This window comes from Etheostoma spectabile, chromosome 20, assembly GCF_008692095.1.
Source record: "Etheostoma spectabile isolate EspeVRDwgs_2016 chromosome 20, UIUC_Espe_1.0, whole genome shotgun sequence".
Taxonomy (NCBI): Eukaryota; Metazoa; Chordata; class Actinopteri; order Perciformes; family Percidae; genus Etheostoma; species Etheostoma spectabile.
Genome location: NC_045752.1, coordinates 10,507,111 through 10,522,285, shown reverse-complemented (window position 1 = coordinate 10,522,285; position 15,175 = coordinate 10,507,111). Strand labels below are relative to the sequence as shown.

Genomic DNA, 15,175 nt, shown 5'->3' with positions numbered 1-15,175 from the left:
AAAAAAAAGATCAATGAAAGCAATACGATTAGGTCTTTTACATGTAATTATTTGATAATAATAATGATGACATTTATTTATATGTCCTATCATTTGTAAGATCAGCAGTAACAACAGGATAGTTTTAATTTACGGGGTCACATCCAGTCTGGATCACTGTATATGCTTGACAGTCTTTAGTCCTGTGACAGTATAGTGAACTAAGCACTTTTCCACCGCGCTGTTATTTGTGTATCCATGCTACAGCATCATCTGCCCAGAGGCTACCGGAGCAGTTCCTGTTGAATTCCATATGAAGTACTCTTTGGATTGAAGTTCTCGGGCTGAAAACAAGACAATTTTTTAGTTTCAGAAAACGTGCATACAGCCTAATATTTCATACAAAACCTATTGTAAGCTTACATGTTACAATCCGAGGTTTGGCAGAGGAATAAACCTGCACTGAATGCTGGTCCACACAGCACCCAGAGAGCGTCATGTCAGGCACTTTGAAATACAACTGGGAAGATAACGGTTGAAGTGTTCATCATTTTACAAAGTAATAATTATATATTAATACATCCCTTATCCATTTGACATTAGCAATAGATTTTTTAATAACCTTGCATTGCCAGACCTATTTGTTTAACAATTGATGCAACATGCAGTAGCTGTAAATAAACAAACTGAATCATGAATCAGGCTTCTGATTATTACCACACATATTCCCTTACCTTGATATAGGCTGTAAGTTCTCTGCAGAGAGGGTCAGTAGGTCCTGGTATCGGCCCAGAAAAGCTGATCTTGCCCTCCATTGTGACCTCACGACATTTAGGGAACTTTTGTCCTAAATATGAATGAGGAAAAAAGCTACTCATCAGTTTTGTTTTCAAATATACAGCTTTGAAGTGATATTTTTAACACTGATGTTCAGGAGCAGAGTGCTTACCCAGGCCCCAGACCAACAGGTTCTTCTCCTTTGAAACCTCCAGCTGTCCGGCGCTCACCTTAACATCCACAACACCCATCTGATCCCTGACGCAGACGCAGAGGCGACATGCAGATGTTGGTGCCAACATCCAAATTAAAGTGGTTGAGTTCAACCACTTCAAGCAACAGGCTTTTGTGTGAGAGGACTATTTTATCATACGGATGCACATAATGGAGTTAAGTTTGAGACTGTAGATTAGGTTACTAAGTTACTATGACTAAATTACTATGACTTGGACATTGGAGGACTCATTTATGTAGCTAAGGCGAGTTATTTAGTGCACTGTAATGAGACCAGTGCAGGTGTTTTGCAAAAAAAACTGTGCAGTTTATTTAAGGATGGGAGATGGCTCTGTTCCAATTAACAAAAGGATATAAATAGTTATGGTTATAATTAATGGAGGAAAATGTTTTCAGCAAGATGAAATCAATAAAAATGTCACTAGTGTAATAAGTGGTGTTTATAATTAATAATAAATATAATTATGATAAGTGGTGTTTATAATTAAGTATAAATATAATTTTTCATTGTAATTCAACCGTTTTTAAAAACTATTTATCTCATTGATGCTTTTATTTGATTGCCAGCTGGAATTAGTTTGACATTAGTTTGGCAGCATAGCTAGCAAACATCAGTTAATGAAAATATTATGTTAATCTAACTACATGAATTTATAATGCTCAGGTCTAAAAAAGAATGGTGTGGTTTAGTTTGTCATTAAATAGTTTCAATCTTGTAAACATTAAAACTAATCTGTAAATTACCTTGATTTCTGATTGGATGTCAGCATAGATAGTGAGGCATTAAACCTTTTTGCTCTACAGGAAACAAAAACTGGCAGGTGCCCAGATCTAAAAGACTGCACCTTGTGCTGCGTACCTGTTAAAGAATGGCAGGTGTGCTTCACAGTACTCAAAGCTGTTCTTCACACTCTCATGAAGTTTAAGGGTTACTGACACACGCAGCTGGTTCTCTTCTTCCCTCACTTGATACGAACCAAGGATAGGTGGAACGGGGACCTAATGAAAAATTGAAAGAATTACTTGAGACATTAGCACTAATGTGTGGGATTAGAAGTATGTTAGTATGTATGTTTAATACCTGAGATGTATAGCTGCATAGTCTGAAAGGCTCCAGAGGAGGAGAGAAGGGGAACTTATATGGCCCTGAGAAAGCTGAGCCATCACTGTTATCCACACTGCTGGCAGTCAAGATACTAGAATCCAGTGAGGTGACACAAGGATGGACCAGGATGTCCTGTAGCGGAGAACCATTTGGTGGCAGTGTGAGGGTCACTGTTACATTTGGGAGCACCCCTTCTACTTCACACTGTTGACAGAAGGAAAAACAAGTAGAATGAAGAAAAATAATGGAAACAGGCAAAAAAAAAAAACATTGCTTGCTTTCCTTTACACTGTGCCCTTACTTTGCATGTCACAGTGCCATAAACATCCCACAGGTCCTGCCTGCTCCTGTTACCATACTGCATGGAGCGCACTGTTTCTGTCAGTGCTATGTTGACCACTGCTCGACCACGGTGGAGCCCCGTCTTCCAGGCTGGCTGCTTCTGGTTCCCTGCAGGAGCGGGCACTGTGGGTGTAGCAGGTGGCCCCAGTAGTGGCACATCCAGGGGTGTGCCAAGTGGACAAACCTGCAAGAGCACAGAGGGCAGCATCGCAAGGCGAGAGGCCAGCCCCTCCCTATCAGGCTTACCCCCAGAGCCAAGGAGAAAAGTCTGCAGACCTGCCAAGAGTGTAAGGCCCTGGGAGACAGACAGCAGGCTGGCAAGGGGTGGCCGTGGCTCAACAGGGACATCCACTAAAGGCAAGCAAGCTAGGGTAAGAGGCCCGTGGGAGATGGCCAACACTGGCCAAAGAAATCCCTTTCCAGGACCGTCCACCCACAGCTCCAGGGCTGGTAGACGCTGACGATGAAGGCAATCATCTCTGAGAGCTACATAGGACTTGTTGGAGTCTGAAAGCCCCAACTCAGTGAGCAGGAGCTGCAGCACAGTGTTGTCTTCTGGGACTGCCCTATATGAGGAACCTGCCAGGATCTTTGCACGGTGCTCCACAGTAGCAAACCTCCTGTGGGTGGCAGACACAAGAATACATTACAAAACACTGCAGACAGCAGATATTTACCACATTAGTGCGCTGCTAAGGTCTTCTACAGTATTGTGAACATGAAGTAGAATATTAGAGCCATTGCAACTCATTTAACATACCTTGTAAAAAGTATTGACACATTTTCTCCTTTTTCATGAGAAATAATCCACAAAGCACGCACACTCATTTGTCCGGCTGCACTGACGTCTTCAATTTACAGACTATTCTGTGACTTCAATATTAATATTCGCATCTTATTGTGCAGTTCAGAGATATTCCTCATTTGATTAACGCTACGCAGCAACTTACTTCCTGCTGCTGTCTCATGTGACATTACCACCAATCACACGAGATTTGCGCTTGCGCACTTGCAAGCAGTTATTCCCACCCTTCTCCACCCATACAGGAAGCTGGACTGCTAATCAGCTAGCTGTCAACAAAGGGCAAAACTGTACGAAATCAGCAAATCCATGTGGAAGTCGGCGGTATTGCCGACTCTGAACTCCTTCCTCTAAATTGCATTTCACTACGCCGACAGCTGAATCTGGAACATGGCGACAACTGCCCAGCTGTTCGAGGTAAAATGACTGCTGCGCCGGAGAGCTGTGTTAGCTGTCAGGCTAGCTAACGTTTGGTTGCTAACTATTGTTAACGGTAGCTTAACGGTACTGACTCATTTCTCCTAAGTGTGTAACGTTATAGAGGATTAATAATTACCCACACAGCCGTCGTAAAAGAGAAAGAATAGGGACACATATAGTTTATTGGAGTTATTCTGGTTAATGTTATTCACTGTTAACGTTAGTGTGCAATAAATCAAAACAAATGCTGTAAAACGTGCAGTGTGTAGTAACGTTAGGTCAAGTCTATTCTTCTATATCATAGCTGGTGTTTTGCTGATTTTTTTTGTGTGAGGTAATGACCAGTACACTCATCACTTCCTCTCCCCCTCAGGAGCCCTTTGATGCAGATGAGTACATCGAAAGGTTGGCATGGAGGACACCTGGAGGAGGCTCTAAAGGAGGAGCTGAGGCATTTGACCCCAAAAGGTACTGTTGGCGTTTGTCATTCACATTTACTGTACACATCTTCCTTTCCTGAACATGAGTCAATAACTCTGTAGAATATATGTTTTAAAGAATATTTTTGCTTCTCTGGGATAATGTAATCCTGATTGACAAGCCTAGGTAGGGTGTTTTTTACTTTAACCTGATCCAGTGTGGGCTTGATGTGAATTCTCCCTTTATTGCATTTTCACAAATATAATAAAGCTTTCACACATCTGAAACTTTGTTTTAAATCATCTTTAGCCTCTCCGCAATAATGTAGTCCTGATTTGACAAGTCTAGGTATGGCAGTTTTCTAACTGGATATCATGTGAAAAAACAGTGAAATATCCCTTTTATTGCATTCTCACAAATAGAATAAACCTTTCACAAATATTTAAAGTAGGTTTCAGACAGCTTTAATGCTTTACCTAAAATATCTAACAGTAAGAGGTGCAAAAATGAAGGATCAGTCGCTCAGCAATGTTGTTTTCCTTAACCTTAACTGCCAAACCAGAGCTTTTTTTTGCTCTAACTGCAGCCTTGTCTGCACTTCATGGCAACTTTTTAAGGGGTTAAGAGTACAATTGGTTTCAGCTTTCCAAACGTAATTAGATTTGTAATTCGATGGTTTTTTTTAACTTGAAAGTATTTTAAAATAAATTAAGATTTATTTTTTTGCAGCTGTGCGTATCAACTTTCTAAATACTCAAAGTAAACCTGAGTTAATCCTCCTGCACTAACTAAAGCTCATATTGGTCTCCTCTATGCTAAGTTAGTGTTTTTGATGGTTGGGTTGGAAAAAAAGCAAATATCTATGTTTATTTTGTTTCATGGTAATTTCACTGCTCGTTGTTATGTTTACACTTGGGGACCAAGTTATTTCTTGTAAGCAAAAAAAACATAACAGTTTAACTATACTGTGGATCCATCCTGCCTTATCTACTTCCTCCACAAAACCGTTGCCACCACCTCCTCGGAAGCTCTTAGCGAAGAGTCAGAGACAACATATCTGTGGAGGCCACCATACTGTGAGTCACCAGCCAGGGAATGAGTGTCTATTGGGAAGGGATGGGAGATGTCTTTAAGCTGTAGCCAGTGCTGAAGGAATTAGTCAAGAGATTATACACTCATCATTTTGGGATGTTTCCTACTCTGTGAAATGTGATGCTGACTTAGAACATTTGCTCTGCAGTCCTGATGGCACTTAAAATGCAGCTGACGAAGTTGCTAGTTTTCCGAGCTTCTTAAGTCTGGGGACCCAGGAATTAAGCCTCCGGCACTATTCTGTAACTATAACAGCGAGGTCAGTGGGACAGAGTTAACCTTGTGGTACTCAATTAGTCCTCCAGAGTAAGATCATTTTGTTTGTGTTTTACTTGTAGCGTATGTTGATGAAACCACTGTGAAGCTCTACAGTCTTTCGTCTCTCTGTGATAGGCTGTTGGAAGAATTTGAGAACCACATAGAAGAGCTGAAGCAGTTGGATGAGAAGATCCAGCGACGGGTGGAGAAGCTTGAGCATCAGTGTCATCGCGAGGCCAAGGAATTTGCCCACAAAGTTCATGACTTGCAGAGAAGCAACCAGGTGTGTTGTATGGTCAAGCCGCCATTCACACCCACCTGAATGTCTTTAAATTTTAAGTTCCTTTTCATTCATAACAGAATGACCCTTTCCATTAAATTTCCACTGCTATTTGTCAATTCAGGTGGCCTTTCAGCATTTCCAGGAGCTTGATGAGCATATCAGCTATGTGGCAACCAAGGTTTGTCACCTTGGCGACCAGCTGGAGGGGGTAAACACGCCTCGGCAGAGGGCTGTGGAAGCTCAGCGTCTGATGACCTACTTCAACGAGTTCTTGGATGGAGACCTACGCAGTGACGTCTTCAATAACCCAGACAAGGTGAGTATTCTTCATAACTTCCCTCCATTCACTCTAGTGTGTGTGTGTGTGTGTGTGTGTGTGTGTGTGTGTGTGTGTGTGTGATGTGTTTTTGTGGTGGTGTGTGTGGTGTGTGTGTGTGTGTGTGTGTGTGTGTGTGTGTGTGTGTGTGTGTGTGTGTGTGTCCATTGACGAGGACCCCCACCGTGACACTGCTGGAGGTGAGAATGAACAGGATTATGAGGTAAACCATCCATATTAATTTGTCAAATTTATCCCTTTAGTTGGATCCCTTGGCCAATTTGGATTATTAAACTTTCATTTGCTGTCTGACAATAGCTGGCTGATTGACTAGCATGGATGTCAACATGCTCATGTCAACTCTAATTGCATTTACAGAATGTTGTCTGGGAGCAAGAATGTATTTGGTCCTCAGCAGCATAGAGTTTAGAGCATGATGGTATATATAAGGGTGGTAATAAGATGCATGCACAAAGATGAGATGCAAACTTTTACTTAGTTCCTGCCGACACAGGGACGATGTTGATGTTAGACAAGTGACCCCTGAAAGTTAGATGTTGCAGTTTTCTTAGTGACAGTAGTGAAATTGGGATGCTTTAGATTAATTCTGGTTAGTAGCAACATCATTAGTGGATGCAGAGCAGCGTGTCTGGGGGTCAATCCCAGAGACGAGAGCTGGAGATGAAGCTAGTTTTCAGGAAAAGCATGCAGAAATATCTGGCCAGATTCCTTTTCCTGAGCATACCTCCAGACAAGGGGGAAAGAGGAAAGCTGCAAGTGAATAGCTGAAGGGGGATGGCTGTGCTAATCCTTCTGAAAGGGAGGGCTGGGCCGCCAGCGAGGAGACAAGTGCTGCTAAACCCTGACTGCAGGGAGACGGCTACATTACTTACATGGGATTTAGCTAATCTTAGCTGGGGGACAGATACTTAGAAAACCTTCGCCGAGCAGAAAGGCTGGATCCTCCTCACGGGAGCAGGGTAATGATGTTAGCTGAGGCAGGCATCTGCGGGAACAGAGGAGTTGCGGACGACGGGCCTTTCGTAGGTCTGGGGCTTTTTCAGCCAGTGTGTATGTCAGGAGGGGCTGGGGGGGGGGGTCGACAGGGCCCACTTTTTTAAGACAGATATCCCTGGCCGGACAGATTATTGAAGGCGATTTAGACTCCTGTGGGATTACAGCCCATTCATAAAAGGCATGCCAGTACAGAGTTGGATGTGCTGCTAAGTCAGGACTGCTGCTGTTGCTGCTGCCAATACCCAGGTGAGCGCAGCCTGACTGTTATCAGCTCCCTGTTCAACATGGGGAGGTGGAGGAGGGCAGCTCTAAAATGATGATCCCCCAAGTAGAGACACCGCCGGCGGCCTGCCAGCTTTCTGTCTAGATGTCCCCTGTCATGGTCCTGTCGTGCTCTTTTTGCCTCACTCACCTGACTCTCGCTCTCTCTCTCTCTCTCACACTCACTCTTTCTGTCTCTCCTTCAGATTAAGGAGGCTGCTGATATAATTCAGAAGCTGCATCTCATTGCCCAGGAGCTGCCATTCGACAGGTGAGTCAGGCATCCTGGAGGCAGCTTTAGAAAGGAGCATTGTCAAACAGGGGAAAGGTGGTGTATTAGTGATGTAGACCATTCCTCACAGTGTAAACCCACTGCAGGATATATAGAGCATAACAGTATTTTAATTTGGTATTCAGCTTCTAGAAATTAAACACACATTTACTATTTTAAAATGTATATTGGGATATAATGTGTAATGTTTTCTTTGAAGATTAATGATATTTTTCTCTGACAGATTTGCAGATGTCAAGGCAAAAATTGCAAGTAAGTTTTTTTTAAAACTAATCATGTCCCTATTATAAATACACTAGGAATTAGCTACAAATGATAAAATTATTTTGTGTCTTTGTTTGTGTTACTACCCAGGTAAGTACCATGACCTGGAGCGGCAGTTAATCCAGGAGTTCACAGCTGCCCAGCGCAGGGGTGAGATTGGACGTATGCGGGAGGTGGCAGCGGTTCTATTACATTTCAAGGTGACCTGGAAGAATCATATTTATTGAATCATTTTTGCTTTCTAAATTTGATTTTTAGTCCATATTTAACCATCAGTCTTTGATAATTGAGATTGTCACTTGCTTTGTACATGAGATACTAATTATACCAACATGCAAGTTTTCTTCTTTTTTGTCTCTAAATGTTGCTATGGATCTGTCCTTGAGTAATGTAATCTTCCAGTAAAGTAACTTTTGTATCTTTTGGTTCAAGGGCTATGCACACTGTGTGGATGTTTATATCAAGCAGTGTCAGGAAGTGAGTGTACAAGTTATACAAAATATTCCACTTGTTTGTTGGCCAGTGTTATCCACAGACTTTTGCTTAACCCTTTGTTTGTCTTCATAGGGGGCCTACCTGAGGAATGATGTGTTTGAGGACACTGCGGTCCTCTGCCAGAGGGTCAACAAGCAGGTGGGCGAGGTCTTTAGCAGCCCAGAGACTGTTATGACCAAACTCATCCAGAACATCTTTGAAAACAAATTACAGGTATTTCTTTAAATTGTCATTTGGTTAGTTTTATTTAGACACACCCTATTTGTCATGTTACATTTGACACCTTTGTGTCTGCAGGCCCACGTTAAGGAAAAACTGGATGAGACTCGACACTCTGATGTAGAACAGTACCTCAAGAACCTCTATGACCTTTACACCAGGTATTGAACTTGTTCACATATTTTTTTGATTCACTTCCTGTCTACACAGTAACCTTAATGCTTACACTTTTACACACTTCTTTTACACATTTTTCAGGACCACAGCATTGGCCACCAAGCTGACAGAGTTCAACCTGGGCTCAGACAAGCACACTTTCCTGTCCAAGCTGATAAAGAGCATCTTCTCTTCATACCTGGAAAGCTACATTGATATGGAGAGGGAATACCTTCGCTCTCGAGGTGCCATGATTCTGCAGCGCTACTACGACTCCAAGAATCACCAGAAACGCCTAATTGGCACCGGCAGGTCAGATTTTAGTAATCAATTTTTTTCCCCACTTCAGGACCCGTTAGAATTAATTATTTGAATATGTTTAACAGAAAAATAACAATGATAATAATGGTGTAACAAAATAATCACCATTTGTGTTGTGGTGCAGTATCCAAGAACTGAAGGAGCGGATCAGACAGCGCACAAACCTCTCACTCGGCCCTGTCATAGACACCCATGGGGAGACCTTTCTGTCCCCAGAGCTCGTTGTCAATCTGCTGCAAGAGACGCGTCATGCCTTTGAGAGATGCCACAGGGTGAGCTTATTATAAAGAAATTAAATAAATAAAAGTTTATAGTTTTCTGCTGAGATAAATGGTTTAAGAGAGAAAATCCTGCTGGGCAAAAATAGTTAAATGTGTTCCCTTTCTTTCTGTTTGGGGTGACACAGCTTTCAGATCCTTCAGACCTGCCAAAGAACGCCTTCTCGATCTTCCTGCTGCTAGTTGACCATCTGTGTGTGGAACACATCGACTACGCCTTAGAGATTGGCCTCTCAGGTACATCCAATTCAGCTCATTATAACATTTGTAATCTGTACTTGCTGTAAGTTTGGATGCTCACTTTAGCTATGTCCCAAATCAGGGAATGGATTCTTTGAGGGATGCAGGCCACAAAGGTGTGTACTTCACAGGGCCCAAAGGCCAGACCCAGCCTATGTCTCCTTTCTAGATAAGACAGCCCAGTGGCATAGAGACTAAAACTAAAAACCTTGTCTACTCCTAAAGTAATATTTCCAGTAGATAACAGCAGTCAACTCCATGCAAGTTGGATGACACTCTAATCACAGCACAAATTATCATGTATTACATAAACACAAGATGGACAAATGGGAAGCAATGTACTGGGTCAGTGGTTTTATTTGTCTGTAAGTCCAGTGATCATTCTATCCAGAATGATGACAAGGAGAAACAGTAGAGTTTGGAACAGATGGGTCACTATGTAGATTCTACAGGTTTTTTTCCATTGGTGTACTTACCAGTTACTCATGACTACCTGAAGGCCAATATCTGGCAAATATATTTATTTTATAATATAGCTTAATTTCTTACCTGCATGTGGAGGAACCTAATCAGTCTTGATTTGTTGAAGAGGCATCATGCGATGTCACCACAGTTGTTTTTCCTTTGTCACCTGAAGGGAAACACATGCTGTAAAATGCACATCTGGGTACTACCATTCATCCATAGATATTACTTAAAACAATACACTGTCAGGGAAGTTGCATGGGCCTACTACTGTTTATACCACTTTACTTTGTCATGCACCAGATGATGCTTGTTGCTATGGATACAATTCAGCGATACAATAAACAAATCGTATTGCAGTTAACAAAAAAGCAAAATTATCCAAGTTACCTTGATGCACAGCAGATGGTGCATCTGTGGCATTTCTTTACATTCTATATGTGGTTGAATACAGGAACTAGCTTATCGTTTTCAGGCAGCTACAGTGGAACTAAACATGTTTATTCATCTCCCAGTGCTCTATTCATAAGGTATATTCTTCATCAAAGAAATGCAACATTGATGTCCCCATAGTTTGATTGCTTTCTCTTCACTGTCTGATGCAGAAGCAGAACAAGGCTGTTAATGTTTTTACATCATATTTCTGTGGTATCAACCCATAGAGAGCAGGCAACAGTGGTTTTCTGCCCTATGTGAATCATATTGATTTATCCTTTTTGTTTGTTTGTTTTTTCTGGCTTTTTCTCTCTCTCTTTTCTTTTTGATCTACAGCAATTCCATCATCAGATGCCAAGAATGCCAACCTGTACTTCCTGGATGTTGTTCAACAGGCAAACTCTATCTTCCACTTGTTTGACAAGCAGTTTAATGACCAGCTCATGCCTCTAATAAGGTCAGTTCTAGGTCAAAGTTTAAAATCATATACATTCAAAAGTGATTTGTTATTCTATTGCCACTGCCTCTCATCATCACATCATTTTTAGATTAAGTAAAGGTAGAACTTTGATTTGACCTTTTTGAAAATGTATGTCTTCAGCTCATCTCCAAAGTTGGCAGAGTGCCTGCACAAGAAGAAAGAGGTGATTGAACAGATGGAAGTAAAACTGGACACAGGAATCGACAGGTCAGTATGTTTACAAATTGTTCTTGCGTGTAATGTGTTTCATACTGCAAACAAAAAACAATAATAGAACAATCAATGGTCTTTAAAACATTTTCCAATGTGTTTTTTTTTACACAGAACAATAAACTGCATGGTGGGACAAATGAAGCACATCTTGGCAACAGAGCAGAAGAAGACTGATTTCAGGCCTGAGGACGAGAACAACGTCATGATCCAGTACACTACAGTAAGAGATACAAGGCCTTAACTACCACCACTGAGCTCACATGCAAAGCAAAACAAATCAGCAAATGCAACTTGCAAATCACTTCCATCCGTCTATCTTGTTCTTAAACATAAACAGGCATTTCAAAGTTTTTGAAATGCCTTTGGTTTTTGTCAGTTTTACCAGCATGTTGTCCTTGTGTTCCTTCCCGCCTGGCAGGCCTGCTCCAAGGTATGCGTCTACGTCAGTCGGCAGGTGGAGCATGTTCGGAAGTCTATGGATGGGAAAAATGTGGACACAGTGCTGACGGAGTTGGGCATTCGTTTCCACCGGCTCATCCATGAGCACCTACAGCAGTACAGCTACAGCTCAATGGGAGGCATGCTGGCCATCTGCGATGTGGCTGAATACAGACGATGCGCCAAGGATTTCAGGGTGAGCGGGGGGGCATAGGTCCAGGATACACTGGTCACAGGGCAAAACATGGATCCTCCAACAAAGAACCTTGTTGTGTTTGTTATTACGTTAGGTCAGTTTAGGTGAATGCTCTAATTTTTAATTTTAAAATGGCACAAATAATTTATCATTGATTATTTGATCAATTGTTTAAAATCATAAGTCTATAAATGTGAAATTGCAAATTCCCAGAGCTTAAGGGGTCAGTGTCCTATTTCTTATTTTGTGACAGCTATTTAAGATATTTTATAAAAAGTTTTATTATTATATTATAAAAAAAATACTTCAAATTCTCATGTAGTCGTCCCTGGAACCTTCAGATGTTTGACATTTAAATTTTTTTTTGTGATCAAATTTAATTTTTTTTAATATATATTCATACATTGTCAACAGATGCAAACAATACACTGAGACATTAGAATGCAAAAAAAAACAACCAGAGAGGACAGCTGGGAGGGAGAGACACACATGCAGAAACACACACACACACACAAACACATACATGAACAGACACACACAGAGACAAAGGACCAATCACATGCGCAGGTTGAGGTCAAAGTTGTAGCACAGGGCTAGAGCCCGGACCTCAAGGAGTTGGCGATGTTGCGCCAAGTGTCCAGGGTCTTTCCTGGCGCTCAACATTTTAATTTGATAAACTTAAAATGATTTAGTTATAAAACATTCTTGTTGAGAATTGTTTTGTCGATTGACCAAATGTTTAATTGGCCAAATAATATCAGCACTACACACAATTAGATGCAGGAATGGAGGAGATGGGGCATGTTATTTAAGCATTGTGGCCAGGGCTGTAGTACTTAAGTCTTTAATTTAGTCTAAATTTTTGTTTTCTGTCTCCGTCTTGAATGTCTCTCATTTGGACTCAGTCTTTACTTCGATTGGAACCTCTTTAGACTCAGTCTCAACTAGTCCTGTTCTTGGACTTGTCTTAGACTTGACTACAGCCCTGATTGTGGCCATAGAGCTATGGGTTTTAGATACAGGGTTTACATCATGTTTTGCTCGTGAAGTCACAATACAATAAAACCTGTGATTTATAATTTAGACCAGAGCATTTGTCATGACAGCCTTGCGAGTATGCAGGGAAAACCTTGGTGTTTATAGTTTACAAGGTATAATAGTTTTGGTGCCTGTCTCTTCTTCAGGTCCCTCTGGTGTTGCAGCTCTTTGACACACTCCACGCCCTTTGTAACCTCCTGGTTGTTGCCCCTGACAACCTGAAGCAGGTGTGTTCAGGTGAGCAACTCACCAATCTGGACCGAAACCTCCTGCACGCCTTCGTCCAGCTTAGAGTGGACTACCGTTCAGCCAGACTAGGTCGACACTTCAGTTAATGACTGATTCAACACCTTGCTGCCCTCCGTCCAGTAACCCATGCTTTGATGAGACGATGCACCTTGGAGATACCCATCGCTGCTTCAGAAAATGCATCAGCCTGGCCCCAGCATACAGACTTTACTGGGATTGCTTTGTACATCATGGAGGCTGCTCCTTAAATGTGGGAAATGTGCATTTTACCTTTTGTTCATTGTTTATTTCTCCAAACTAAGGAAATTTAATTGTCCATTGAATTAAGATTTTCACTTGTTTTTAAATACTAATCCACCACCAATCCACATGGCTAAGACTTTCTGACATAAGTAAATTGACAGCATTGATTTCTGTACTTATGCAAAAAGAAACATTTATTGATTGTGCCAAATATAAAAAAATGATGTGGCTGCAATTGTGCACAGGTATAGTCCATAAAGCTGCTGTAAAGAGAAACTGTCAACAATCATGCTCTAACGTCAGATATCAGGCGTGCAGAAGCACTGTGTGTTGGAAACAGCTACCCTTTGTAATGAAGTGCAAGGGATCTGACATAGACGGCCCCAACCAAGCATGAGATATAGAGCTCTGTCTGGCTAAAAGGGACCCATGACCACCTCTCTAACCTTTGACCTCTGACCACAAAGTACAGGTCAAGAGGCCATCACAGAGAAGTGTGATCTGAACTACTAACAGGTCTGAGAACCTCTCTGGAGGTTTGGGTGGTCCCTGCTCAGGCTAAGATGACTGGTGTGATGGGTCAGTGAATATGTGTCACTGTAATTGCACAGATCAACACTTGCTCATCCAGTGGCGCACACAGTCCAAAGACATTGTTGGCTGGATCTGCAGTGTTTCTAGGTCAGGGGACATTGACATGTTCACCTTGGCTGATTAAGGAAACAAACTAGAGTTCTTCACACAGGGCTTATTTGGTCTCAGTCACTGTCTTCTGCACTAAAACAAGAAGGTAGATCATGTCCCTGATGCCTGAAAATGTCTCCTACGCAAAGCTGCTGCTCCCACTGTACTGCTGATTACTTTAATTAGTGACTCATGAACAATATGTTGCATTTTATAATTGTCCCTCTTCTGAACATCCTTAATAAATGGGGAGCTCTCAATAGAAAGTTTGGCCAGTTCTCTCAGCAAATGTCACTTTCAAAGTGAGAAGAAACAGTCTGCTTTTCTGAGGAAGTCATCATGTATTCATGGGAATTCTTGCCACCAGAGTAAAGTTCTTTCTTAGACTTCTGGAAGTGAGCAGAGCCAGAGGGGATTAGATATCTACGAGTTGATGAATTGTGTGCAGTAGTCATGGACTAGGGGAGAGCCGGGGAGATAGAGACGCCTGAGAGCTCAGTTCCAGCTCCGGCTGGTTAGTGTTGTGTAGAAGGTACACACGGTGCTGTGCAAGTTCAAACAACATAATTAATTAGGCTAATATTAATATTATCAATGCCACATAAATTCAATTCTCTCAGCCCTAATCACAACTGGATAGCTTGTAAAAATTATTTTGTTAGGCCCTGATGCAAACAGTGGGTCTATTCCAAACATTTGAAAACTATTTGTTTTTGCGGCGATTAATGTGCGTGGTGCAGGAAGGGGTTGGGGGAGCGGAGCCAGGCCAGCGACGATAACTGGTGTGGAGACGAAGGCAGAGGCGCAGCCTGGCCCCAGGGACTCCCAGCGCAGGCACATAGAAGAGGGGGAGGGATGTGTTTTTTGGGGTGGGTGTTTGAGCAGGTGGAGGGGATTAGTAATACTGTCAACACTGGAGAGCTGGATAAGACTGTCCTCTCCCTCTCTTACTCGTCGGTTTGAGCAGCTCTTGCATACACATTCAAACACATAAAGAAGCCAACACATGCAAACACAGGGAGTCATGACAGGAGAGGGATATTTGTCTGTGGTTGAACTGACCACGGACAGGTTGTTGATGTTCCACCTTTTGATTCTATGTCTTGTTAAGGCTTTTTCCATCTGCAGAAGTTTTACTCATCCACATCCTTCCATAAGGCCA

The 15,175-nt window shown here is 42.0% G+C and overlaps 2 protein-coding genes across 2 annotated transcripts; one reads left to right on the top strand and one right to left on the bottom strand.

The window, feature by feature from the left end:
• Positions 1 to 26: 26 nt before the first annotated feature.
• Positions 27 to 6,372, bottom strand: ap5m1 (adaptor related protein complex 5 subunit mu 1). Its single transcript, XM_032499996.1, has 9 exons — positions 6,360 to 6,372; positions 3,198 to 3,371; positions 2,397 to 3,057; positions 2,072 to 2,299; positions 1,850 to 1,989; positions 929 to 1,014; positions 714 to 826; positions 403 to 499; positions 27 to 323 (listed from the first exon to the last, which is right to left on the bottom strand). Exons 2-9 carry the CDS (start codon positions 3,263 to 3,265, stop codon positions 241 to 243), a joined length of 1,476 nt encoding a protein of 491 aa, XP_032355887.1. The 5' UTR covers positions 3,266 to 3,371; positions 6,360 to 6,372; the 3' UTR covers positions 27 to 240.
• exoc5 (exocyst complex component 5) lies at positions 3,630 to 14,279 on the top strand. Its single transcript, XM_032499995.1, has 18 exons — positions 3,630 to 3,656; positions 4,033 to 4,127; positions 5,565 to 5,712; positions 5,834 to 6,028; positions 7,513 to 7,577; positions 7,822 to 7,850; positions 7,953 to 8,062; positions 8,295 to 8,339; positions 8,430 to 8,570; positions 8,655 to 8,737; positions 8,835 to 9,044; positions 9,178 to 9,325; positions 9,460 to 9,568; positions 10,808 to 10,928; positions 11,073 to 11,159; positions 11,277 to 11,385; positions 11,584 to 11,799; positions 12,984 to 14,279. The coding sequence occupies exons 1-18, from the start codon at positions 3,630 to 3,632 to the stop codon at positions 13,170 to 13,172; spliced, it is 2,127 nt and encodes a 708-aa protein (XP_032355886.1). The 3' UTR covers positions 13,173 to 14,279.
• Positions 14,280 to 15,175: the final 896 nt, after the last annotated feature.

Excerpts from the sequence above, each read along its gene's own strand:
- ap5m1 (XM_032499996.1), bottom strand. The coding sequence starts at position 3,265 with ATGAGTGTGCGTGCTTTGTGGATTATTTCTCATGAAAAAGGAGAAAAT. Across the intron at positions 3,058-3,197 it reads GTGTCAATACTTTTTACAAG|GAGGTTTGCTACTGTGGAGC; the intron begins GTATGTTAAATG and ends TGCCACCCACAG. Across the intron at positions 827-928 it reads CCTGTTGGTCTGGGGCCTGG|GACAAAAGTTCCCTAAATGT; the intron begins GTAAGCACTCTG and ends ATTCATATTTAG.
- exoc5 (XM_032499995.1), top strand. The coding sequence starts at position 3,630 with ATGGCGACAACTGCCCAGCTGTTCGAG. Across the intron at positions 3,657-4,032 it reads CAACTGCCCAGCTGTTCGAG|GAGCCCTTTGATGCAGATGA; the intron begins GTAAAATGACTG and ends TCTCCCCCTCAG. Across the intron at positions 4,128-5,564 it reads GAGGCATTTGACCCCAAAAG|GCTGTTGGAAGAATTTGAGA; the intron begins GTACTGTTGGCG and ends TCTCTGTGATAG.